This window comes from Ascaphus truei, chromosome 1 (assembly GCF_040206685.1).
Source record: "Ascaphus truei isolate aAscTru1 chromosome 1, aAscTru1.hap1, whole genome shotgun sequence".
NCBI lineage: Eukaryota > Metazoa > Chordata > Amphibia > Anura > Ascaphidae > Ascaphus > Ascaphus truei.
The window spans coordinates 440,406,113-440,431,440 of NC_134483.1; the positions used below are offsets into that span (position 1 = coordinate 440,406,113).

Sequence of the window (25,328 nt, forward strand, 5' to 3'; positions counted from 1 at the left end):
ATAGCGCGTCTGTGGTCAGATGCAGTGTAAGGAACCTCAAGCCTCTCTAATAGCGCGTCTGAGATCAGATGCATTGTAAGGAACCCCAACCATCTCTAATAGCGCGTCTGTGGTCAGATGCAGTGTAAGGAACCTCAAGCCTCTCTAATAGCGCGTCTGACATCAGATGCAGTGTAAGGAACCCCAACCCTCTCTAATAGCGCGTCTGAGATCAGATGCATTGTAAGGAACCCCAACCCTCTCTAATAGCGCGTCTGAGATCAGATGCATTGTAAATTCTTCTGTATTTGGTATAATTTTCAAATGACTTGAAAATTGAGGGGAACCCTTTAGGGATGTCCGCAGAACACAAGGGTTTCTAGGAAACCCTGTGCTAATGTAGTACATGAGTTTATTGTCAACGCTGCTGCACAGATACAGAGGGTTTGTGAACAACCACCATGAACTGCATACTACCACTGTGCTGCTTAATGCATGAAGAATAAATAACATATTGAAGAAGGCCCCTACGTCTCTGGAGTTACCATTTGTGCAGCTACATTTCGTAATGGTTAAGGAAGGATGAGTAAATTGTACAAGACCATCTACATAATCAACAGTATAGGCAGGACATCTAGAAGTCAGCAGAACTGAATAAGTAAATAAGTAAACGTAAACATATTGCTTAACCATGAAGTAGAGATGTATTCACACCAACACATCTATACAAAATATCTACTGTGGGTCCATTACAAATTTCAGATGTGGTTTCGAATCTTGCAGCCACACAGGCGAGTTTTCTTGGTATAGCACGCTTACTAGTATTTTCTGCCTGTGTTTATCTATTTAAACAATTATATAGTATGGATGTTTTGGTGTTGGAAAACCCTATAGCCCCCTGTTGTAGCCTATATAAAAATGTATACTGTATTATGACTTTTGATGTTGTGTCTTTTCTGTTGAACTCTTCAAGTTTACTCTGCTGTACAATTATTTACGTAAATGTAATGTTAATCTAAAACCTTATAGCAGTCACAAATCAAGCTTCCTGTTATAATTGTATAAATTTTCTGTAATTCTGCCCAGGAGAACAGTGGAGTAACGTCCTCTTAAGGGGCCCCCAGGCGACGTCACAGCGTCATGACGTTGCTGTGTCACATGAAGTCGTGTCGCCATGACGAACCTGCATCACATGATGCCATGACATCATGGAGGAGGGTCTGCTGTGTTACAGAGGCCCCACTCTCTCCCTGGCAATCAGTTTCATTGCTTTGGGAAAGACCGCGGGGCCTCTGTAACTACTTGGGGGGGGGGGGGTCATCAAAAATATGGAGAGAGGGTCTCAACTCCCTTTGGGAAGCTGGCGCCCCCTGCGACTTGCTCTGGCATCCTGGGTGATAGTTACACCGCTGCAGCAGAACCTAGTCATTGCATTAAAAAAAAAAAAAACAATACCATTATATTTAACATTTCATTGTAATAACCTCTATTATGACCTCATCAACAAAAGATATCCGTGAGTGATTACAAGACCCAGAGTAGGTTAAAAATCTTTGGCTAAACCCCAGGTTTCATTTCCTATTGCTGGGGTATTCATTACCAGATAACTCCCTGTTCTTTAGGGATTATTACGTAAATCTAACTTAAGGAAAAGCAGAAGGCATTATGAACTAAAGGATGGCCGCATCTCCGGCTCTTTCATTACCACTTGTTGCCCATTACTGACGCAAGGAATAACTTACAGTAGATCTCCACAAGTTCAGAAGCAGCCAACAGATCAAGGTTTCAACATAGCTCTAATTATCGCAAAGACAACTCCAACTTGCTAAAATAGGTCGTTACGGGAAATCCTGGCCTGTCGGTCACTTTCAAGGACAGAACTTGGGGAACCGAGCCTTACAATGTATTGTATTGTGAGTTTCCTTAGAACAATACCCATACATAGTACAGGCAGTACTTGGTTATCCGACACAATGCGTTACTCAAAATGGCGTTGGATAGCTGAAGGGGTTAAAATTATATGTCAGCTCTACAAGTCTCAGGGATTGAAAGGGTTAATATAATCTGCTAGCTTTATCTTTCTTATAAGGGCTGTTCCAGTACTTAGAGAATTAACTCACTATGCTAGTTGTAATCTTTATTTACTTCTGTTGTTCTCAGTTTGTCTTTTATACAATAGCACAAGGGCAGTAAAATGTCTCAAACAATACAGCTGCAAGCTCTTGATAAACATTCCCTGTATTTCTCTTTGTAATGTAGAAGTAGAAACTGCCGGCCAAACACAAGCAAGATGTAATGATTTACTAATGCTTTGTCCAAAGACACAGATACATAACCTCTACAGAAACTTGTTATTTCTTATTGTTAAACATGATATGTTATGTATTAACATGCTCTTGGTTTTCTGTATAAATGTCGGGGGACACAACTGAATAAACTTTGAAGTGTGGAATCAGCCCTGTTGTCTGACTCCTAGCTTCCCGAGCTCGTATTTGTCTGTGTTTTGGAGACTGCTAAACCAGTGCTGTCCAAATCACTAGGTTGAGTGAAGTGATTCCTACCAAAGTGAAAAAGTAACGCTTTCAGTAGCGAAACGTTGTAAAGCGAAACACGTTTTCCCATAGGAACACTGTTTAAATGAAAGGTTCCGTTCCTGAAGGCATTTTTAATGCTAAAATACACAAAATATTTTATGCAAACAATAAGATATGCAGCACACACAAATTATATAGTGCATATACTGTATTATATATAATATAACATAATATGTAATACAATATAAAAATATAGTATAATATAGTATAATATATATAATATACACAAACAACTTTGCAAAGCGTGTGCAATTTTTTTAACATAGGATTGAAGCAGGGGGTCTCTGGAGATGAACCCCATTAATTTAAGCTCTGGGGACCCCCTGCTTCTGGAGACACCTCCATAGGGGGTGCCAGTAGCCGCTCAGCTAGGGTAATGGCGGATTTTCAAAGCTCCAGCGCCCAATAGGAAGCCGTGATGTCACCCGGTGAGGCGAGAGCATTAAACTTTGCTGAGATACCAGCACCCCCTTTCGAGGTCTGTATCTCGGGAAGCAGGGGGTGGCCGGAGCTGAAATGAATGGAGTTCAGCTCTGGAGACCCCGTGCTTCCATCCGGTGTAAAAAAAAAAAATAATCATAATTTTTAACAATTGCATTAATTGCTTCCCTTAATGTAATATAACAATTGCTAACATTTAGGGCACAAATAACTTTTCAATATAAAGAAATATTACATTAAATATGTTCAACCAGATATGAACAAACACAAATTTGCAGACTGTCTAAAACAAAAATATGTGGACCAGGCATCATAAATATGGAGCATGAGCTGGAAAATACAAAATCAAGCATGTAACGAAAATCACTTTGTTGATGTACATGGAGTTATTGAATCGACTGTTAGGATCAAAGCATCCTAAGGCTGAGTCCCGTGCTGAGGCGCGCTGACACTTGTCAGTGAGCCCCTGCCGCCGCAATGAGAGCAGCTTTAGCAGGGGCTCGCGCACGCGTCCGCAGGCGTGCGGAGGCGTAGGTCTTAACAAATTTCTAGTTTGAGCGCTCCCGGGAGCGCAGGGCCGGTCACGTGAGCGGTTCGCCCAATGAGGGCGAACCAGCTCCGTGACGTCACTGGACCGCCCCCGACATGCCCTCGGATGGCGCGCTAACTAATGCCAGGGAAAGCCTCAGCGCGTCGCCACACGGCTGCAGTGCGCTCATGCTTGGAGAGCGCTCCAAGCATGAGCGCCGGGTTTCTTGGCATTTACGCCAAGTTTATTATAGTTTTTTTTGTTTACATAAGCGCAGAGTGCGGGTGAGCGTGTGTGCTCGCGCATGAGCGTGTGTGCTCGCGCATGAGCGTGTGTGCCCGCGCATGAGCTGCGCACCGCGTGAGCGGGGACTTGCATATATCTATATATGTAAGTAACCGCGGCAAGCGCCTTACACAGATAGGAGCAGAAAGAGAACTTCCTTTCTTTCAGGTAAACAAACTACTGCTTCCTGTTCTGTATTATGAAAAACAGTTCATCAGCTTTCTGCTGCAATTGCCTTATGTTCACTATTATATTTGTGTATTTTTTTTATTTCGCTTCAATCTTTCCTTGCCCCGGTAAAAAGGAAGATGAAAAAGCGACAGCTGCCTGTAAAATGACATTTGTCATCTAGTAATAGGATGAGAGTTGTCAGTGCCCAGCGGGTACTTCCGCCGAGATTCATCAAGCTCTAATGCGCAGTATCGCACCAAATCAGCCAGCACTGCCATTCAAGTCAATAGAAGTACACGCAGGAGCGGTGCATTTTCCTGCATCGGAGATTGATGAATCTGCCCTGTAGAGGTGGTCACTGCTATCCAAATGTTCTTCTAGTGAATCAGAAATGGAAACTTATATTACACATACGTTGTTGAATGGAGCCATCAGTTACCATGAACTAAGGCGGCGGTGCGCAAACTGGGAGGCGCGTCCCCCCTGACTTTTCTGGGGGGGGCACGGCATTTACAGACGCTCCGCGCTGAGAGCGCGAGGCCTATGTAAACTCACTTACCCGGCTGCAGTCACGTGTCTCTATGGCAACGTGTTATCAAATGGCTCCCATTGCCATGGAGACGTGACATCAAATGACCCCGCGAGTCACATGACATGACGTCACATGACCCCGCAGCGTCATTTGATACAACATTAGAGGTGAGGGGGGGGCACGACCGAGGAGTAGAGCAGGCAGAGGGGGCGCATGCACAGGGAGCTTGCACACCGCTGAACTAAGGGAATTGGAATAAATAAAAGAACTTGTGAACACGCACTCAAAGTGCGTGTTCTGGTGCGCTAGGTGTGTGTCCACTTGATGGTAAATGATGTAGTTAATATATACGTTTATTTTCAAATACCCTATAAATCATATACTCAGTGTGAATTCTTTTATATGGCGGTAATTACCAAAGTAAAATAAAATGTAATACAAATTGAATATATTTGTATATTTAAAACATAATGACGCAAAACCACTGAAATGCGTCCCTATAGATGCAGACTTGCAGCAAACACAGATATTCTAAAAGTAACACCCCTTCATGAGCTCACCAATGTGTCAACATGAAATAAGTGTTATATAAATTTCTTTATAAAATATTACTGATCAACATTAAAAACTGTTCACTCCCACAAACAGTAATGAAATAGATAAAATAAAACGAATTGCCTTGTCACATCAGTCTCCGTTCTCCCATGTCCTGTGTATGCGATCAGCTTTGAATCCTGGAGTCCTTGGCGGTGATGGGCACATGTAAGCTGTAGACCCCTATTGATTAACAACGGTCCCGGCTCTACAGCACGGTGTGCCCCCCTTCCTCCGACCGGCATTCTGTCTCCGGAACTGACGTCACGTCCCGGGAGTGACGGCTCCTCAGCTTGCGTGTCACCGATGCTCTGCGTTTCACTGCTGCTATCGATCTTTACGCAGCATGCTGGATCTCGCACAGGATACTGGATCTCACACAGGATGCTGACTACAGGGTTGAGAGAGAGACTATGGGAGAGTGCATATCGTGTGTCTGCTGCTTCACCCCCTACGTTTCTTCACCTACTGTGTTTTCTTCAGGGATGGAAAGCAAGCCAACAATAAAAGTTGGACTAAAGCATACATAAGCGTGGGATCCTTATTTTCAATCTTCTGACTGGGAATCACGCCAGTACAAATAAAATAAGCAATGATGTACTAACATCATCATCTATTCCTCCGTCCAATGACCTTGACCTGCTCTTCTCTAAGACAGAGGGTGAGGATGAGAATGCTCCAAAAATATTATCTGAAACCACTGCACTGGTTATTGTTACAGCTTGGTTCAGTGTTTTTTAACCTCTCCTTTTTTTTTGGCTAAGGAACAATAATAATTAGATTGTGAAATTCTGTAGAACCTCAACCCACTCTGATATTGCATCTGAAATCTGCTGCATTTTAAGCAACCCAAACCCTCTCTAATAGTGCGTTTGAGATCAGATGCAGTGTAAGGTTCCCCACCCTCTCTAATAGCGCGTCTGAGATCGGATGCATTGTAACGAACCCCAACCCTTTCTAATAGCGCGTCTGAGATCAGATGCATTGTAAGGAACCCCAACCCTTTCTAATAGCGCGTCTGAGATCGGATGCATTGTAAGGAACCCCAACCCTCTCTAATAGAGCGTCTGAGATCAGATGCATTGTAACGAACCCCAACCCTCTCTAATAGCGCAGGGAACCATTTATTGATGTTCAGTGAACCCAAATATTCCTGGTAACCGCTGTTGAAAAACACTGGCTAAGATAATAGCACATTGAAATCAACAGGGCTGCTTGGGTTGGGACAATATATTTTCAGCAATGTCAGAGCATTCGCCAATCTAACTCTTTCTATTTCTAATGATTGTTCAATAATATGTTTGGTAGCACCTGAAATGTTCCAGGGGACAGAGCAACCAGAAAGCGCCGTTATTCATATGACAAGCAAAGCGTTGCTGGACCTCAACCGAAGTAAAAATTAGCAAAAATGTCCAGCTTAAAAAGGCAGTGGGGTGGGGGGGTGGGGGGGTGAGGGGGGGGTAGAGCGGAAAATATACTAGGGACTATATTTAAAATATCAGAATTTAATCTCACCTCCAGAAATAAACTTTGCAAAAGGCAACAAAACATGGAGAATGGTCATTTACATCTACCAATTAAAAGTTCAAATAAGTTTAAATATAGAGATGAGTATTATTTTACGGAGAAGCACAGTGAAATAAGAGTTCTGGTGTCCGACACTGAGCATAAGTTTCTACAAATGCAATACTACACTCAAAAAAACTTTCTTTGCTTATTGGCCGCTGCTCCTTTGATGACATAATCAATCAAGTATTACAGACTACAAGTTTATTCGTCTTTGCAAATATTATGTCACAACATTTTTTTTTCTGAGACATAATGGTAAAATAAACACAGTTTGATCAAAGTTGTAACAGGCGTGCAAAGTCTCCTTTAACCCAGACACTTGCCGGTGAGGCACGCAAGGAATTGCTTATAAAAATGTTTGCTTCTATGCAAATGGAAAACCCAATAAACTTGCAAAACTCATGCAGCGAACTCAATGTTACAAAAATAATATGTTGCTCTGTGATTGCTCTTATCCATCAGAATGGTTAAAGCTGCAAAACATGTGAAATCTTATATTTTAAAACAAATTAGTTCTGTAGTATTAGAGAATGCTATCTGCATTTTTTAAACCATTATTCAACTTTTTATCCCATTTGAATGAGTTTCAAGGCATCCTTGATCTCTATAGCAGGTTTGGCCCGCCTCCCAAGCAGTGCAAGATATTTGTAACACTTTCCTGTTTGTGATAATTTCTTGGCAATATTCCCAGCAGTTTGTGCTGCAAACTGTAACAATAGTAATATAAGGATACATTGTAGCTGCATAGTTACACTGACTAAAGCAGCCATTATGCTAGGCACACAATCAGGATTGTTCCAGATTTATAACAGGAGCATCAAATGCTTGCCAGTTAAGGTAAGAATGTAGAATTATACATTGTCACATGCTTCAATATAGAAATAAGAAAGAAAAAAGGGGGCTGTAGAATTTCTGCTTTAGGCAATTTAGCAAAATACACAATAAAATGAAGGAATGGAAGGGTGGGCACTGGTTGTCAGAGAGAATACCCTTCCCTCCTCACTGCTCTGTGCTGCACAACCCTCTGACAATAAGGGGCTTATTCTACATCTGCCAAAGCGGCCGGTCAGGCCATTTTCGGACTACATTTTATATTGAAGTCAATGGGAAATTTGATTTGGTAACAGCCTGATTCGCTCCTAGAAAGGTATTAAACACAAGTGGTTCTAGGCCAGTGGACCCCAAACTCTAGTCTCTGGACCATTTGTGGTCCCCGAAGCCTTTTAAGATGCACGTCTAGTACTAGTTGAAACACACTATAATAATTATACATATACAGATTTAGCAGACGCTATTGTATCCACATTGACAAATATTCTCTAGTTTCTCCTATTCCTTTTGCGAATTATCCCATATATTTTTTTCCCTTCTTTTACCAATATTCTCCCTTTTTTGTTGTTGATAGATCGAATTCTCTTTGCAAATTTGCACAAATTCACTCCATTTCAAATGGAGTTTTCAAATTTAAAAAGAAAAAATTGTGTGGTGTCTTTTTTCCAGCATTAAAAAATACGAATTAACCTGTTGGCAACAAATTTCCCATTTCCAGTCACATTTAGTGATCCAATTGTGCGAGATCTGCAAATCTGGACCCAAAAAGATAAATGTGAGACGTCAGAGTGAGAACTCACTGTGACATTTATGAGATTTCTGATGCAGAATGTGTGAGACTCACTGAAGATGACCAGTTTGGATTTTTGTTCTTCTCATTAGCAAACTATTTTAAAACTAATAATGATAATAAAATAATACAATATATAAAAAAAAGCTCTTTTTTCCCCAAAGTGTACTTCAAAGGCATTTATGCAGCCGTCGGGTAGAAACCACCCAGCACATTTCTGGCAAGCTTTATTCTGCACAGTACGGTAGCTTCCTAAGGGGGATAAATGAAACATAATATTTTTATTCCCAATTGCAGGTGGGTAAGCTTAGTAAGAGAGGTCAACTGGTTTGTCCAACATCACACAAAATCTAAGTGGCTGAGGCTAGAATCAAACCCACAAACTTGTGTATTCAAGACCAACACTTTAACCACTACAACCTCCTCCTTCCAGTACCTAGGCAGAAATATCACATTTAATTTCAAACATAATACAAACCTGCCGGGGTATAGGGCTACTGGAACTCTATGATCCCTAATCAATTGCTTAGTTTTCTACTGCCTAAAACCATCACTTTCCAGACAGCATTGGGCAGCGTGCAAGAAAATAATTTCAGGGGATCCAGCAAGAACAACAAGGCTGCTTTGATTCAACATGATCTGGTGAAATCAGAAACCCCAGGGAGTAAAGATTGAGAGCTAGGGTCCATTAAAGGATGCCAAGCTTTAGCACACATTTACTCTTATTTAACTGAATTGGGGGTAAAGCCGTACTAAAGCTTAGCACCCTTTGGTGAATCTGGGCCTAACATTACAGACACCAACATTCCGAAATGGAAATCTCCAGTGATAATTGTCCACAATGATGGAGTAGTGAAGAAAAGACAGGTAGTGAGACTTAAATAAAAATTATAGAATGAAGGCAAAAAAATGGATGCCAGGCTTCATTTGTACAAAGAATTTAAGTTGAATTGGCAAATGAAATCCATGTAAAATTACTTTGGTGCGTCAAACCCACTGAATATAAACTGTAAGCTCTTTACAGCAGAGACACTGTGACAGCAAGTTCTACTGCACAGAATAGCACAGTGTTTTTTAAACAGGAAATCTCTAAAGGGTTCCCCGCAATTTTCAGGTCATTTGAAAATTATACCAAATATAGAAGACGTTACAATGCAGCTGATCTCAGACACGCTATTAGTGAGGGTTGAGGTTCCTTACAATGCATCTAATCTCAGACATACTATTAGAGAGGGTTGGGGTTCCTTACAATGCATCTAATCTCAGACACGCTATTAGAGAGGGTTGGGGTTCCTTACAATGCATCTAATCTCAGACACACTATTAGAGAGGGTTGGGGTTCCTTACAATGCATCTTATCTCAGACACACTATTAGAGAGGGCTGGGGTTCCCCAGAATTTCACAATATAATTATAGGGTTCTTTAAACAAAAAGGAGGTTGAGCACTACTGGAATAGCACAAACATTGTGAGCATTAGAGAATAGCAAATTAACCCAGGCAACATATTGAAGTACGAGGCAAATCCAGACTTAAAAATAGCGATAGAGAGGTGGCACCAACAGACCCATACAATTGCCAGTTATGCAACAAGCTCCCAGGAATGTAACTGAAGGAATAACCAGCCTAACATACGGGGAAACTCAGGCTGTCAAATGGAAAAAGAGAGGTTACAATTCATAGCAGGGAATAGGAAACCAATCTGTCAGAATACTGAAGTGATATCATGTTTACCAATCTGCTAAACCTCTCACCATGATTCATTCAAACAAATCCAACTGTGTGCCACAGACCCCGAGCACGCGACAGCTGGGTTAGTGACAGCCTCTGCGCTATTTTTGTTGCCATTGCACAGCATGAAATAATTTAAATGCTTTACATTTACTATCTCTGTTGCATTGCTGTCTATATCCTCCTTTCATGCTGGTGTTCTAACCCTGCTGCCCCTTAGGGAGAAACGGGAACATACGATTTATCCAAGCAGGCTGCAGGTGCTCCTGTATATGAAAGTTTAACAATTGAAATCATCTAGATTAAAATGTGTGACAATTTAGTGTCACTATTGTTTTATTCAAAATGCTGCCTCGCCGGCCTGTAGCACGTTGCTTTTATGCAGTGCTGCTCTGTGTTTTAAAGGGTTACAGACTGTACATTAACAATGTTATTCCTCATTGGGATGAAGTGAACTCACGGTGCCAATATAAGAGTATGCCGTCAGATTAGCAAAATGAACTGATGGCAGTTAGGGGATACATCGTGTTGATAAACACAATTCAGAGATCTAAGTATTTTGAAATACATTTACTAAACTGTCCTTATAAACATTGCAAGCCAAGGAATGGAAGCAGTGTAATGTACTTTTTTGTAATATCACTATGTGCTCGTCAGGAGTTTGCACAGGCAACCCTTCCTCTACCCTCCCTCTAGGAACAGCACAGACTACCGTCCCCCTTTAATTAATTAAACTATTGATTGACAACCACTCCCCCATTCAAGGTCCCCTGAAAAAGAGGAGGGGATATATTTATGTTTGTATATTGTTAATATAGCACTGGCAATGTACAGAGCACTTTACACAATAGATAAGAATACAGGGAAATAAAATACAACAGGGTTGTATATCTTTATTGATATAGCGCCATTCATGTACATAGCACTTCACAGCAGTAATACACATGGCAATCATATAAACAACAAGTAATATAAATAACACATAATGGAAATAAGTGCTTCAGACATAAAAGTAACATTTAAGAAAAGGAGTCCCGACCCGAAGAGCTTACAATCTAATTGGTAAGTAGGAAGAATGTACAGAGACAGTAGGAGGGTGTTCTGGTAAGTGCGTCTGCAGGGGTCCAAGGTCGATGTATGAGGTGTAAAGTATCCGCCACGGAGCTACTCATATGCTTCTTTAAAGAGGTTGGTTTTAAGATGGGTCTTAATGGCGGATAGAGAGGGTGCTAGTCGGAAATCGAGGGGAAGGGCATTCCAGAGGTGCAGGGCAATCAGTGAGAAAGGTTTAAGGCGGGAGAGGGCTTTAGACACAAAAGGGGGTAGAGAGAAGATATCTTTGAGCAGAACGCAAGAGTTGGGATGGTGTATAGTGACAAATTAGGGCTGAGATGCAAGGAGGGGCAGAAGAGTGTAAAGCCTAAGGAGAATTGAGTGTGTGATACGGGATTTGATAGGAAGCCAGGAGAGGGATTTCAGCAGGGGAGACGCTGAGACAGATCTAGGAAAGAGTAAGGTGATTCTGGCAGCAGTGTTTAGATTGTAGGGGAGACAGGTGAGAGGCACGAAGGCCGGACAGCAGGAGGTTACAGTAATCGAGACGGGAGAGAATGAGGGCCTGTGTCAGAGTTTTAGCAGTCGAGCAACATAGGAAAGGGCGTATCTTTGTAATATTACGGAGCAAAAAACGTCAGGTTTTAGCTACATTGTGAATGTGAGAGGAGAATGTGAGAGAGGAATCGAATGTGAACCCTAGGCAGCATGCTTGTGATACTGGGTGTATGATAGTGCTGCCAACAGTAATGTAGAAGGAGGTAGTCTGAGGAGCTCCGTTTTTGACATGTTAAGTTTAAGTTAAGGTTAAGTCGGTGGAGGGTCATCCATGATGATATAGCTGGTGGAGGGCCATCCATGATGATATAGCTGAGACATATTCCGGGTTTATTTATTACACTATAATAATACCGATCACGGCACTATCGCACAGAAACTCCTATTGAAATAAGTACGAGGACACTATCGCAGTTTAATGAATAACCTCCAAAAAGTGCATCAAACATACAAGCACACACTAGGAAAGGATAGCCTGTCCCAAGGACCCAACACTAAGTGATGTGCAGACATCTACTTAAGTTATAGATTATTTAACTTCCCTGACTCAGTCATGCTGAATTTTCAGTTTGGAAGATAATGAAGAAATGAGACAAAAGACAACACAACCAACTCACAATCCTTTAAACACCCCTCCTCTTTTTATTGCCTGCAATCTGTTCCATTTAACCATTTCAGATCTCCAAACTCTATTCCATAAGCTGCATAAAAAGACTGCAATTCAACATCAATACTGTTTTCATCTATCAGTTTAAAAAGGTGTTCTTAGTAGAGATGGGCACATTTTTTGTAGCGGATTTGGATCCCCCTCGGATCGTCCGGTTCCTTTGGTCTGCAGATTGACAACAAACACGGCGGGTTTCCGCTATCAGTTGGCGGATCTTTTAGAATCCAATCCACAGATTGCGGAATCCGCCCACGGATTGCAGAGAATGCAGATTGGATTCTTAAAAATCATATGGATTGTATCCAACAGTGGTTTTGGATTCATCCACAGGGATTCAAAGTGGAACAATCCGTCGATGGATTTTACACCACGGAATGGATTTTGAATGTAAAGTTCGGGAAATTCCGGGATACTGATATCTTTCCAGTTTCGCTCATCTCTTCTTTTTAGTTACATATTTTGGCCAAAGGTTGATAATCATGCAACTGCATTAAGAGGAGTCCCAAAAAGCAAGCTTTACACTAAATTGTTCATTCTAAATCTTTTTAAATAGTTGTCTGGTTTTTTATTTATTTTAAAAAGCACTACCTCAAAGATTTAACCTTATAAAACCATTGTTTGAACTTAACTGCAACTAGAAGGTTTATTCATAAATGTTAAAAAAAAATAAAAATAAGAACACAGTACACAAACTTTAAAATGCATTTTCATAGTGGTTATTAACATTCATTTAATGTCAAAGATTGCTCGAGTCATGGCCTTTTTGGTTTTAACAGGCAACACCTGAAATGCTCATATAGTTTTTGCAACAAATTGTTCATGGTCCGTAGTATTTCCCACTGTAGTAAAAACCAAACTGCAGATGTGCAACATCTTTAAAGCTGGAGATACAAATAGTAAATCCACCACATGGATAACATTGGAATGTGTTTACAATTTTTTAAAGGTCCCTGACTGTGAATCCTAAATGGAGACAGAGCATCCATCAGTTTGATAAAGAGATATTACACACAATGAATTCCAGATGAGACGCTTCAGCAGCATCAATATATGGATGTATGGGGACGCGTCCACACGTACACAATGCAACTTAATATGGTTTACAGACCAAGGATTGACAATGTATTATGGTTACATGTAAATCAGTAACTCACATTTATGGGGTCAGACTTGTGACAGAAGAGAGACTGAAAAACCAATTGTACCCAAATGGTTAAATTCAGAACTTTGTAATTCTGCTCAACCATTTAATTATTAACGATCACCCCAATCATTTTATCACCTCTTCCATGATTATGTAATAATGAAAAAAAAGGAATTGATTCATATCAGGTTCAGGCGAGCAGGGTATTATTTTTGAGGGACTCCTCTTAGGTCGCAGAGTATCTCAAGACATTTCCATTTTTTTCTGTTTAGCAATAATAAGTGATGGTGTAAGTTATCCTGTGATTGAATAATAAGTGGTCTAAGCTATCGTAGTAAACAAAACCACTTACGCTTCTTTACTTTCAATTTTAATTGTCCAAAGGTTACTGTGCCGTATCCCAATATCATACTCAATTTTACAGTAGATTACAATAACTTAATAGACCAGCAATTGACCGTCAACTGTATATAAAATTCTTGTTTTTTTTTTTTTGTATTGGGTAACTAAAACAAAATCACAACATCAAATCACATAAGCCAACATCTACAGTGTGACTTATTTGAGGTGTGTTTTACTACATGGCAGACAATTTCATTCATATAAATCTTAACAATTCCATCAAATAACACTTGTTGCCTGGGGTTTTTGAAATGCATCGCCAGCATCTCTGGCAGAGAAGGTTTTGGAATGTCCTTTTTGGTCCAAAACTCCCAAATCCCACTGGTTTGGATACTGCGAGCTTGTCTGTTACCCAAAACCACTCCAATGACTTTTTTTTCTGGCGGCATTAAGATTAACTGCACTCTTTCACATTTGATAGAAACATATGTGGCTTTCTTTGCACATGACCTAACATGACTATTTAAAAAATATGGCCACAATGACAGTGAAAAACCTCAGATGTCTGATGCTGCCAGATAATCTGCTTTGATCGGTGGCTGGCAAATATATTTCATTCCATGAGTTATTCCAGCCTTGATTACTATAGGAGTTTGGATATTATTTGTGAATCTCTTGCCAAGTGGCAATAATCCTGAAGAGCATCAACCTAATAGTAGCAATGCAAGGCTATTACAGAGATTAGGTTACCATTACACAACTCTACTCAGACTTGCAGTTGTGACTTTTTTTTGTAATGGTAACGTATTTGCTTTCTCAGGCAGAAATGCACATGCAAGATCATAAGGGCACTGCAGTTTAATTGCCTTCAAGTACTCCTCCATTGTGTGTCCCACTTGTTATCTCATGTTAAACTAATTTCTATACAGTAATGATCAGTGCAGAGCCGTAGTATTAATAATAAGAAAGGCACAGTGGGAGCCCGGCTACCATTTCTTACATTCGGACACAAGGGCTGCGGGCTACAAGATGGCAGCCGCTTGCGCCAAAGTTTAATAACTGCAACACTTCAAGGAGATAAGAATTGTGCACTATTTTTTTTATATAGCACCGACTTTGTTCGTAAAGGTTATATAGTCTACTAATACAGTGAAATATGAAAGTCATATGGGCTCCACAAATAAACATGACCAATAGCAGAAATAATTACTACCCCTGCAGGAATAACTCACAATGTTCCCAATATCACTAGTAGTCCTACAGAGTGATACTTCATACCACTGTGGCTTCTAAACCTACTGATGCTGTGTTAGATAAAAGTAAGAAACAAGCACAACTATCACACAGAAAGAAAGCATTTTTATAGTTAGAGCAGCAAAACATGTGACATCTTTTTAAATAAATCAGTTCTGTAGTATTAGATAATACTTACTGTATTTTGTAAAAATTATTATTCAACTCAGTGCGATTTGTAATGAGTTTTAAAGCATCCTTTGATTTCTACAGCAGGTTCTAGCCCACCTCCCAAGCAGTGCAAGATCTTTGCAACACTTTCCTTTTTGTGATCATTTGCTGCCAATGTTCCCAGCAGTTTGAGCTGTAAACTGTAACAATAGATAATGCTACCTTAGTAATATATGCTACCTTAGTTATATAAGGATACATTGTAGCTGTTGAGTAACATTGGCAGAAGCAGCCATTATGTTAGTAACACCATAAGGATTTTTAGAGATGTAAAATAGGAGCACCAAACGATTGGCAGCTTAGGTAAGCATGTAGAATTATACATTGTCACATGCTTTAACTATACAAATAACAAAAAAAAAGGGAGGAAAGTAGTATCGTTGCTTTAAATTGCTATGATAAACTAAAACAACCAAGGGGACCATGTTGATATTGAGAATGGTACAGTTGGAAAGAGATTGGTGGTAAAGGAAATCGTGTTATTTTGCTATGGTGTACACAAGAAAATAATCATCGCAGCTCTCAGAAAATAAAGGTGTGGGGTTAGGGTACTTCACTAGGACCTATTGCAGCAGGCAAGTGTTGATTCATTGATGGTAACCAACACCGGCAAGAGTTGCAGAGTGGCAGCACAGAGCAGTATACAGCATGTTGTAACACTGAGGTGCCTCTAGTGTAAGCTAACCAAGGGGCAATGTTGGGTTGTCTGTTCACATTATACGCTCTAATTAAATTATTGTTATTATTAGTACGTCTTTGGACGTACGTGCAATTGACACACTTTAAAGGTTAAATTGCATGCAATTAAATGGACAGGTCCAACTATTTTAACCCCTTCAGCAGTCCATGCCACAGCATGCAGCCAATCTGCCATGCAGAAGGTTACGATGAAGGATAACTACAGGCATAATGGACCACATTTACTAAGCAGTGCTTAGCAGAACGACAACTTACAGCCAAACTCCTCACATGGCCTGTAATATGGCTTACGAATTAGCAATGCATATGGTCCTGTGTGTAAAAGCTTCTATCTGGGAGAATTTACAGTGACCAGAGATCTAACATCAGAGAAAAAGTGCTCCATGTATGTATTTCCCAGAGAAATATCAGGCAGCCTCCAATTCCTGGTGGAACAGGGAAAAGTTGCCAACATTGGAGAGACAATCTACAGTAGTATCTCACTGCCTAATGAATCCTTTCCAGACTTTCTAACCGAGCAAACTGTCCTCCCGCTAGAAGTTGTCCCCACGTTGGCCAGCATGCCTTTGCCCCATACCATACCATTCATACCCCCCCCCCCCTGTGGTGGGTGACCCTGCCCCCAGCATGTGCACTCACTGTAGGAGTCGCTCTTCTCCCGGCCTCCGTCCACTCTGCCGTCTGGGTGAATCCTCAGGAAGAAGCCCCCGTTCTTGCAGTACAGCCTCTTGGGGTCCTTGAAATTACCCGGTGGGAAGGCGCTGCCGCCCCCATCCTCTGGCCCCACCGGCAGGGTAGTGATGCTCCCAGCTGCCATCCCCACCACCAAGTGCCACACAGCCCCCTTCTTACCCCCAGCCTCCCTCACTGGGAGCACAGCACTGGTCCAGTAAAGTTTCAGCAGGTAGCAGTGGACCTCAGATGCGCAGGGAGCCAATGTCCTCTTTTAACTTGCCCCTCCCTCCTCAGCTCCCTAAAGGGCCCCCTCACTGCTCATTGAATTACTTGCAGCTGAAACTAGGGCACACTGCAGTATTGTCTGTCATATCCAATGCTCCTCGCACGGGGTTCTCCTGCCTTCCCTAATTGCTCTCCCCTTGTAGATCCATGCTGCAAAGCTGCACCCGATGTTGCCACCCCACACTATGTTCTGTATCCAGCAGTGAGCACAGCATTTTATTCCAATGATAAACACGACCTGTTATTTGAGTCTTCCTCCCACCTTCTCAGCAGTTGTAGGCACCCGTGCTATTCGCCTCCACGTCTGTCACCCTTTCCTTGGCTATGAAACAGCATCTCTTCTTATGCACAGCAGTGATGGGTGCTGAGGTTTGCATGAGCGCAGAGCTTGGCTTTATAGAGAGAGGTGGGGGCACTCTGCAGGGTGCTCTGCATCCGGATCCAGCCCTCTGCCATCAGGACTTGTTATGTCAGAGTTACTTATTTATAAAGGGGCCTCCTCCTCCTCCTTCTGCTAAGGTCTCCAGCCACTCTGTGCTAAGGGCACCTAAAAGCAACAGCCTCTCACTGATGTGAGCAGCTACTAAACCAGCGCATATTTTCCCAGCCCCAGAAGTGTAGGAAGCAACTGCAAAGCACAGTGCCAGCAAATGAATGCACTGTAATAGAAGGAGTGTACTGTTTCAAATTCTGGGTATGGACGGGCTCTGCCAGCAGCCACCTCTCAGCTCCCTCCCCCCAGCATTCAATTGCTTTGCAGGGCAATCAAAGGAGGAGGAGAGGATAGGGATGAGGAGCTGGGGGTTTGTACTGGAGCCTGCCAGATCCACTATTAGAAGACTGATTCTCAAAACTACTTTGCTCTCATAGGCACACCAGCATAGAGTATAAAGTTGGTTGAAAGACATCCAAAGTATTAAACAATGCCCTCAATTGTATTTTTCTTTGTGCTTGGATTAGAGGGGCCTGCAAGAGGTAGCCCTGGTTCAGCATTTTAATTTTATTTCCAAAAGACCTCTGTAGTTTTCTTTTACAGATTTTTCTTTCCCAATAAAGAATAACATAGGGCTGGGCAAAGTGAAGTTAACTCATGTAATATAGTGCAATAAGTGTAATGTCTGTCCACATTTTATCCGCATTATGTTATGACACTGTGAGACTGACAAGGTGATGAAAGTGTCTGAAATAAGTCTATATTTGCTCCAGAATGTACATAATAAGAAAATATTTTCATGGGAATATATTTTCATAAAAGTATGAAGATATGGCTCAGAAATATTCTATTCTACAAGAGAAAATTGCTGGCATTAGTTCAAAACTTTACTTGCATCAAACTGTACTGACTGCATGGTTTGAATCATTAATTATACTCAATACAAAACCATGAACAATATTGTATTTAAATCATACCCATCAACCTCGGTTATTGTTCCTCCAGCGATTAATGCCTTTCTTGGATTTAGAACTCTGTTCCAACTTTAATTATATCTAAAGTAACATTGAGTAAATAAAGCTTGCACTTGGCAAACAATGTTTAATGTCATAGAGTTACATGATGTAACCCTGTGCTTATAACATATATTAAAATAACCATGTACACAGCACTGCACAAACTAGAATTTACACACAATCCCCTTTCCAAAAACTGTCTGATATTTGGTGCTCGAGGCTGAGTAAGAGAGAACTAGGTTTTCAGTTCTTCCACTACATGGGCTCACATTGCTGGTAGGCAGTGTTGAACCAGATAAATTGATGTAAAGGCTTAGTTCAATACCAGCCAGAGGCAGGATACATTTGGGCACCACCACCATCACTACAAATTCCAATACAATTAGCACTCGACCAGTGATCAGCCAGGCCCTCATGATAACCATGTTCTGTTATGATTCCACGTAAGTCTTCAAAGGGTATATAACAAGAGAATTAGGACACACACTATATATATATATATATAGTTCTAATCATTAAAATATAAGATTGAGGAAATTCTGTCAGATTTTACACATAGCGTTGCCAGGTGGCTTCTCCAAAAATACCGGACACAATGGTGAAAGGTGCGACGCGCTTGAGAAAAGTCGGTGGGGCGGTGTGTTATTTATAAATGATCTGACTGTTACATGTGTTCTAAATTTCGCACCAATTTGCACTATTTCATATTGTATTTGATAAAAATTCTAGGCTAAGTCCAGAGAAGTAATACCAGACACATACATGTCCGGTATTACGTCTCATTTTTTACTGGACACCTGGCAACCCTACACATGAGGCGATAAAGAAACACAAAGTATATATTTAGTAGACTTTACAGTTTATATGTATATTTCATTTAGAGTTGACCTCAATTCAAGATAAAACACTAAAATGTTTTTGGTAGTTTAAAAAAGAAAATTGCTACTATTTCATAATATGCCTGTTTCTAATTTCCGAGTGAAGTAGAGGAAATGCTGCTCTTGCATTACAAGCAGGGGATCTGTTAATATATTTATCTTCCATATTACCAGAATGTTTTTGTTTGTTTAGTTTTTTTACACTACAAAACATATCAAGGTAAAAGTAGCTTGATTGTAAGCTCTTTCGGGGCAGGGACACCTATGAAATAGTTGTATTATTCCTTATACTATGCCTTGTGTGTATATCCAGCATAGGATGCACATTCCCCACCTCCCTCCTTTTACAACTGTTAAACAATACAATTAACAAGCAAAACACCCAGCACAAAGCTCAACTATTAAAGCAGCCCATGTCCAAGTGGGCCATTATAAAGTGGCCCATTATAAGTGGCAGGACTACTGAACAACTCAAGTTTAAAAGGAAGTTCAAAAGAAGTGAGGAAGAAGTGAACACCCCAACAGGCCCTGATTCCTGCATTTGAACTACGCTGGATAGGAGGATATCATCTATACCAGACTGCACCATTTATATTTGCTGTGACTTCACTTCTTCTCAAAATATGCACTTCTTTTTACCAGCCTCAGTATGTCTCTAACTCTATTCATATATCTCCATCTCTCCTTCCTTCACCACTTCTCTGTTCACATGAACTCCTTTCTTACCTGCGCCCTCTGACACCACACAGCTATATCCCCTGCACTAAAACACACCCCTATCAATCATCCTCACACATCCTCTTTCTATCCATGCTTCTCCTACTTGTTTCTGGGGATATCTCTCCCAATCCTGGTCCCTGCTTTATTTCTACATGCGCTCGTCCTCGCCTGCCAATTGCAACCTCTACTCCTTCTGGTGTCAACCCCTACAACCTCATACCCATCCCCTGCCACCCTCCCTCCTCTCTCCCTTTCTCATGTGCCCTTTGGAATGCTTGCTCCCTTTCTAACAAGTTCCTCTCTGTACATGACTTCTTTCTCTCTCACTCTCTGCTCGTATTTGCTATAACTGAGACCTGGCTCACTCAGTCTGACACTGGTCTGGAAGCTGCCCTCTCCTATGGTGGCCTTTCCTTCTCCCACACTCAGCGCACTGATGGCAGGGGTGGAGGCGTGGGGCTCCTGCTCTCCTCTCTCTGCCATTACCGAACCCTTCCTATTCCTCCATCTCTTGCTTTTCCCTCCTTTGAGGCTCACACTGTCCAGATCTTCTCTCCTCTCCCTGTCCATGTGGCGGTTATCTATCGCCCACCTACCTCTACTCATCCCCCTTCTGCCTTTCTCTCTCATTTTGAATCCTGGCTCTCTTTCTTTCTCTCCTCAGACTCCCCTGGTCTTCTCCTTGGGGACTTCAATTGCCACATTGATGACCCCTCTCTCCCTTGGGCTTCCCGCTTTCTTTCTCTAACCTCTTCTTTTGGCCTTCAACAGTGGACTGCAGCCAGCACCCACAAGTATGGCCACTACTTAGACCTGATTTTCACTAAAAACTTCTCTCTCTCCGAATTCTCCATTTCCCCTTTTCCTCTCTCTGACCATCATCTCATCTCATTCTCTCTATCTCGCTTCTCCCCTTCTCCACCTCCATCTACCCCCCGGTTCTGCAGAAACCTGCGCTCTATTCACTTACCTGACTTTGAGTCCACTTTACGCTCCTCCCTCTCCTCTCTCGGCTCTGCTACAAACCCTGACAACCTGGTCAGGAACTACAACTCTGTCTTGTCCTCGTCTCTTGATCTACATGCCCCGCTTTCTCTCTGCTGCCCTCACCCTTCTAACCCTAGATCCTGGCTAAATTCCCACACGCGCATGCTGCGTTCCTCCACTCGTTCCTCTGAACGCCTCTGGAGGAAGACTCACACTCTCGCAGACTTCCTTCACTACAAATTTATGCTATCCTGTTTCAACTCTGTCCTGTCGCAAGCTAAACAAGCCTACTTTTCTACTCTAATCAACATGCACAAGTCTAACCCACGCCGACTCTTCTCTGTCTTTGATACTCTACTCAAACCACCCTCAGCTGCCTCTCCTTCCTCCATCTCCGCTCAGGACTTTGCTGACTATTTTAAGGAAAAGGTGGAATCCATACATCAGAACATCCCCTCTGTTTCTTCCTCCCATCCTACACCTCTTCCTAACTCTCCTCCTGCCTTCCTTGACTCTTTTTCCACTGTCTCAGAGGAGGATGTGTCTCTGTTGATCGCCTCTTCTCCCTCTACCACTTGCCCTCTTGACCCCATCCCCTCCCATCTCCTAAAACCTCTTGCTTCTACTATAATCCCTGCGCTCACACACATTTTTAACTCCTCCCTCTGCTCTGGAACCTTTCCATCCTCCTTCAAACATGCAACAGTCATACCATTACTCAAAAACAGCAAGCTTGACCCTACCTGTCTTTCTAACTATCGACTTGTCTCCCTCCTGCCTTTTGCCTCTAAACACCTTGAACATCTTGTATTCTCTCGATTGCTCCATTTTCTCAACACCTATTCTCTTCTAGACCCTCTACAATCTGGCTTCTGCACTGTTCACTCCACGGAAACAGGTCTCACTAAAATAACTGACGACCTCCATGCTGCCAAAGGCAGAGGTAATTTCACTCTGCTCATATTACACGACCTCTCTGCAGCATTTGACACCATGGACCACCCTCTTCTCCTTCATATTCTCCATACTCTTGGTATTCGGAACAAAGCTCTATCCTGGATCTCATCCTACCTCTCCCATCGTACTTTCAGTGTCTCTTCTGCTAACACCGCCTCCTCCTCTATTGATCTCTCTGTGGGGGTACCCCAGGTCTCTGTCCTGGGACCTCTTCTCTTTTCTCTGTACACACTCTCTCTAGGTGACCTAATAACATCTTTTGGGTTTAAATATCACCTCTATGCTGATGACACACAAATATACTTTTCAACACCCGACCTTACACCTGCTGTACAAACCAAAGTTTCTGAATGTCTCTCTGCTATATTATTCTGGATGGCCCTCCGCCGCCTTAAACTCAACATGGCTAAAACAGAGCTCCTCATACTTCCTCCCAAACCTGGCCCTACTACCTCCTTCCACATTACTGTTGGAACTACGATCATTTACGATCATTTACCCAGTAGCCCAAGCATGCTGCCTAGGGGTCACACTCGACTCCTCTCTCCCATTCGCCCCTCACATTCAAAACATTTCTAAAACTTGACGCTTTTTCCTCCGCAATATAACAAAGATACGCCCTTTTCTCTGTTGCTCGACTGCTAAAACGCTGACTCAGGCCCTCATTCTCTCCCGTCTTGATTACTGTAACCTCCTGCTGTCCGGCCTTCCTGCCTCTCACCTGTCTCCCCTACAATCTTTCCTAAATGCTGCTGCCAGAATCACTCTACTATTTCCTAGATCTGTCTCAGCATCTCCCCTCATGAAATCCCTCTCCTGGCTTCCGATCAAATCCCGCATCTCACACTCCATTCTTCTCCTCACTTTTAAAGCTTTACACTCTTCTGCCCCTCCTTACATCTCAGCCCTTATTTCTCGTTATGCACCATCCAGACTCTTGCGTTCTTCTCAAGGATGTCTTCTTTCTACCCCCTTTGTATCTAAAGCCCGCTCCCGCCTTAAACCTTTTTCACTAACTGCCCCACACCTCTGGAATGCCCTTCCCCTCAATACCCGACTAGCACCCTCTCTATCCATCTTTAAGACGCACCTTAAGACACACTTGCTTAAAGAAGCATATGAATAGCACTGTGGATATTCTGAACACATGATACATAAAGCTTGGCCCCCTGCAGACACACTTACCAGAACTCCCTCCTACTGTGTCTGTACGTTCTCCCTACCTACCAATTAGACTGTAAGCTCCTCGGGGCAGGACTCCTCTTCCTTAATGTTACTTTTATGTCTAAAGCACTTATTCCCATGATCTGTTATTTATATTATCTGTTATTTATTTGATTACCACATGTATTACTACTGTGAAGTGCTATCTACATAAATGGCGCTGTATAAATAAAGACATACAATACAATAAAAGCAACAGTCCAAGTTGTCGTTTTTTTTTTAATTTAATTTTATTTATTTTCCCCTGTAATATGTGCATCAATATAATCCACAAAATGATCAGTAATGAGCTAAACTGCCAATCGATCCGTTCTCCTGTGATTGATCGGCAAAGATTAGTCTTGGGGGCAAAAAATGGCTGTCAGTGCAGCAGAAGAAGACCAAAGATGCAAAGTTCTGTGGGGAAGATCATGTGACCAGGCAGTCACTAGATACAATAGGGTACTGCTAGAGAGAGGGCAGGGCTCAAAAAGGGGTGTGCCAGAGCCAGTTTCATAAGAGGAAGGGGATGTAACTTTGTCAATGGTTTCTATAGAAACAAAAATGCTGGTTACATAATACATTAACAATGTCATTCAGAGTTGTTTACAAAAAATGCTACAAGTATTTTCTTATAGTACACAACTGATTTATTAAAAAACACACATAGGATATTGCTCGGTCTGCAGCTTTAATATTTTCATGAGCTAATCCAACTGTCACACCACTTTTTAGATTTGTGTTTTCTGTCCCAAAATTCCCACTAGAACATAGGCCACACCACAGGCCAAAAATGATAGCCAATGGCAAGCCACCATGACGAACCAGGAACAACAAAATCAGCATTAAGTATAGGGGCGGGGTCTCCTTGGGGGGGGGGGGGGGTCCCTGTCCACACAAACATGCCAAAATGCCAAAAATACAGTTTGATATGTCTGAAAAAAGCACAGCATACATAAGACGCTTTATAAATAAAAACATATTTGTGTACGTTTTTCAGATACACAGATGTGTGTGAGATCAGACAAATTCATAACAAGCTGTCAAGGTACATTGACCCAAATGAGTAACGTTTTAGGATACTGACCAAACTACAGTTACATCGAAAACTTCTCCCTTCAGTTATTGATATTGCACAGGAGACTCAGGAATCCGAGGTAAAAACCAGCGTCACCATTTCCCAAGGAGTGAGTTATCTTTCCAAATGTGTACAAGTCACAGGGCAGATTATGTAGGTGTTGGAAAAAAAAAAACCCTATCCCTGGAGCACATCTGTTTGGTAAATATACCCTTAATTAACATGCTGTAATAATAATAGTATCCGTGCTGCAGCAATTGCATGACAACATGTTTCCTGTTCAGTAATTGCCTATTTAAGGGGGGCGAGGAGGGGAAATATGGAGAAGAAATGTCACTTAAGTAGGGAAAATGGTTCAGGGTAATTAAGACTAAAATAAACATTGTCAAGAAAAGAATGACACGTCTAATGTATATGTATGTTTAATTAAATTACACTGATCAGTTCAAAGGAATACATTTAAAACATAAGGGAAGATTAGACCCGCTGCTGACCTAACCCTCTTCCCAATATTTATTTTTAACTTGACTCTAAGCTTGACTGTATATTCCTTATCAGATTGATAATTTCCCAATGTGTCTCATCTTGTGGTTTGTCAAGTGGACACACTAGACACATATCCCTCTCTGGGCTACATTATATAGTCTTATATGGGACAGTCATTACAAGTATCCGGACTTTTATGAATTGTATATGAAATACGAGAGAAAAATTATTTTCTTCTGCAGAGCCACCTGTGTTTCTGAGCACCATTTTCTACACCTAACTTCTATTCTTAAGACCTGGCCTGGGGTGGGTGTCCCAAAGAGAGGGTTGAAAAGAAGATGTTTGAGATATTGGAATATTCTCTGGAAACTGTTGAGATGCAGTGAAATGCTTCTGCATGTTCTCTATCTTCACTGTCACTTTTTTTACCAACTATAATTGTATTGTGCACCAGAGGACAACATGGCCTGGGCATGCCGAGCATTGGTCTCAGTTGCTTCTGTATTTTCCTCTTTTGAGATGGAGCAGGGTATAGCTTCTAGTCATGTCATGCTGATGCCGGTCTAATCATGCTGAACATACTTTATGTTTTCATTTAATTAACTGCAATTATCCTATTACTTTGTTCTTCTTGATTT

General features: G+C 41.7%; 1 protein-coding gene across 3 annotated transcripts in view; it reads right to left on the reverse strand.

The window, feature by feature from the left end:
- Positions 1-17,588, reverse strand: part of FGF2 (fibroblast growth factor 2) — a 64,240-nt gene extending 46,652 nt beyond the window's left edge. Inside the window, exon 1 of one of the 3 annotated variants that reach the window (XM_075615824.1) lies at positions 16,612-17,580. In XM_075615824.1, the coding sequence (XP_075471939.1) occupies positions 16,612-16,789 (178 nt within the window). In that variant the 5' untranslated portion in view covers positions 16,790-17,580. Of the gene's footprint in view, positions 1-16,611 lie in introns of all 3 variants that reach the window. The other 2 variants (XM_075615819.1, XM_075615833.1) reach the window with 2 other exon arrangements.
- Between the last annotated feature and the right edge of the window lie 7,740 nt (positions 17,589-25,328).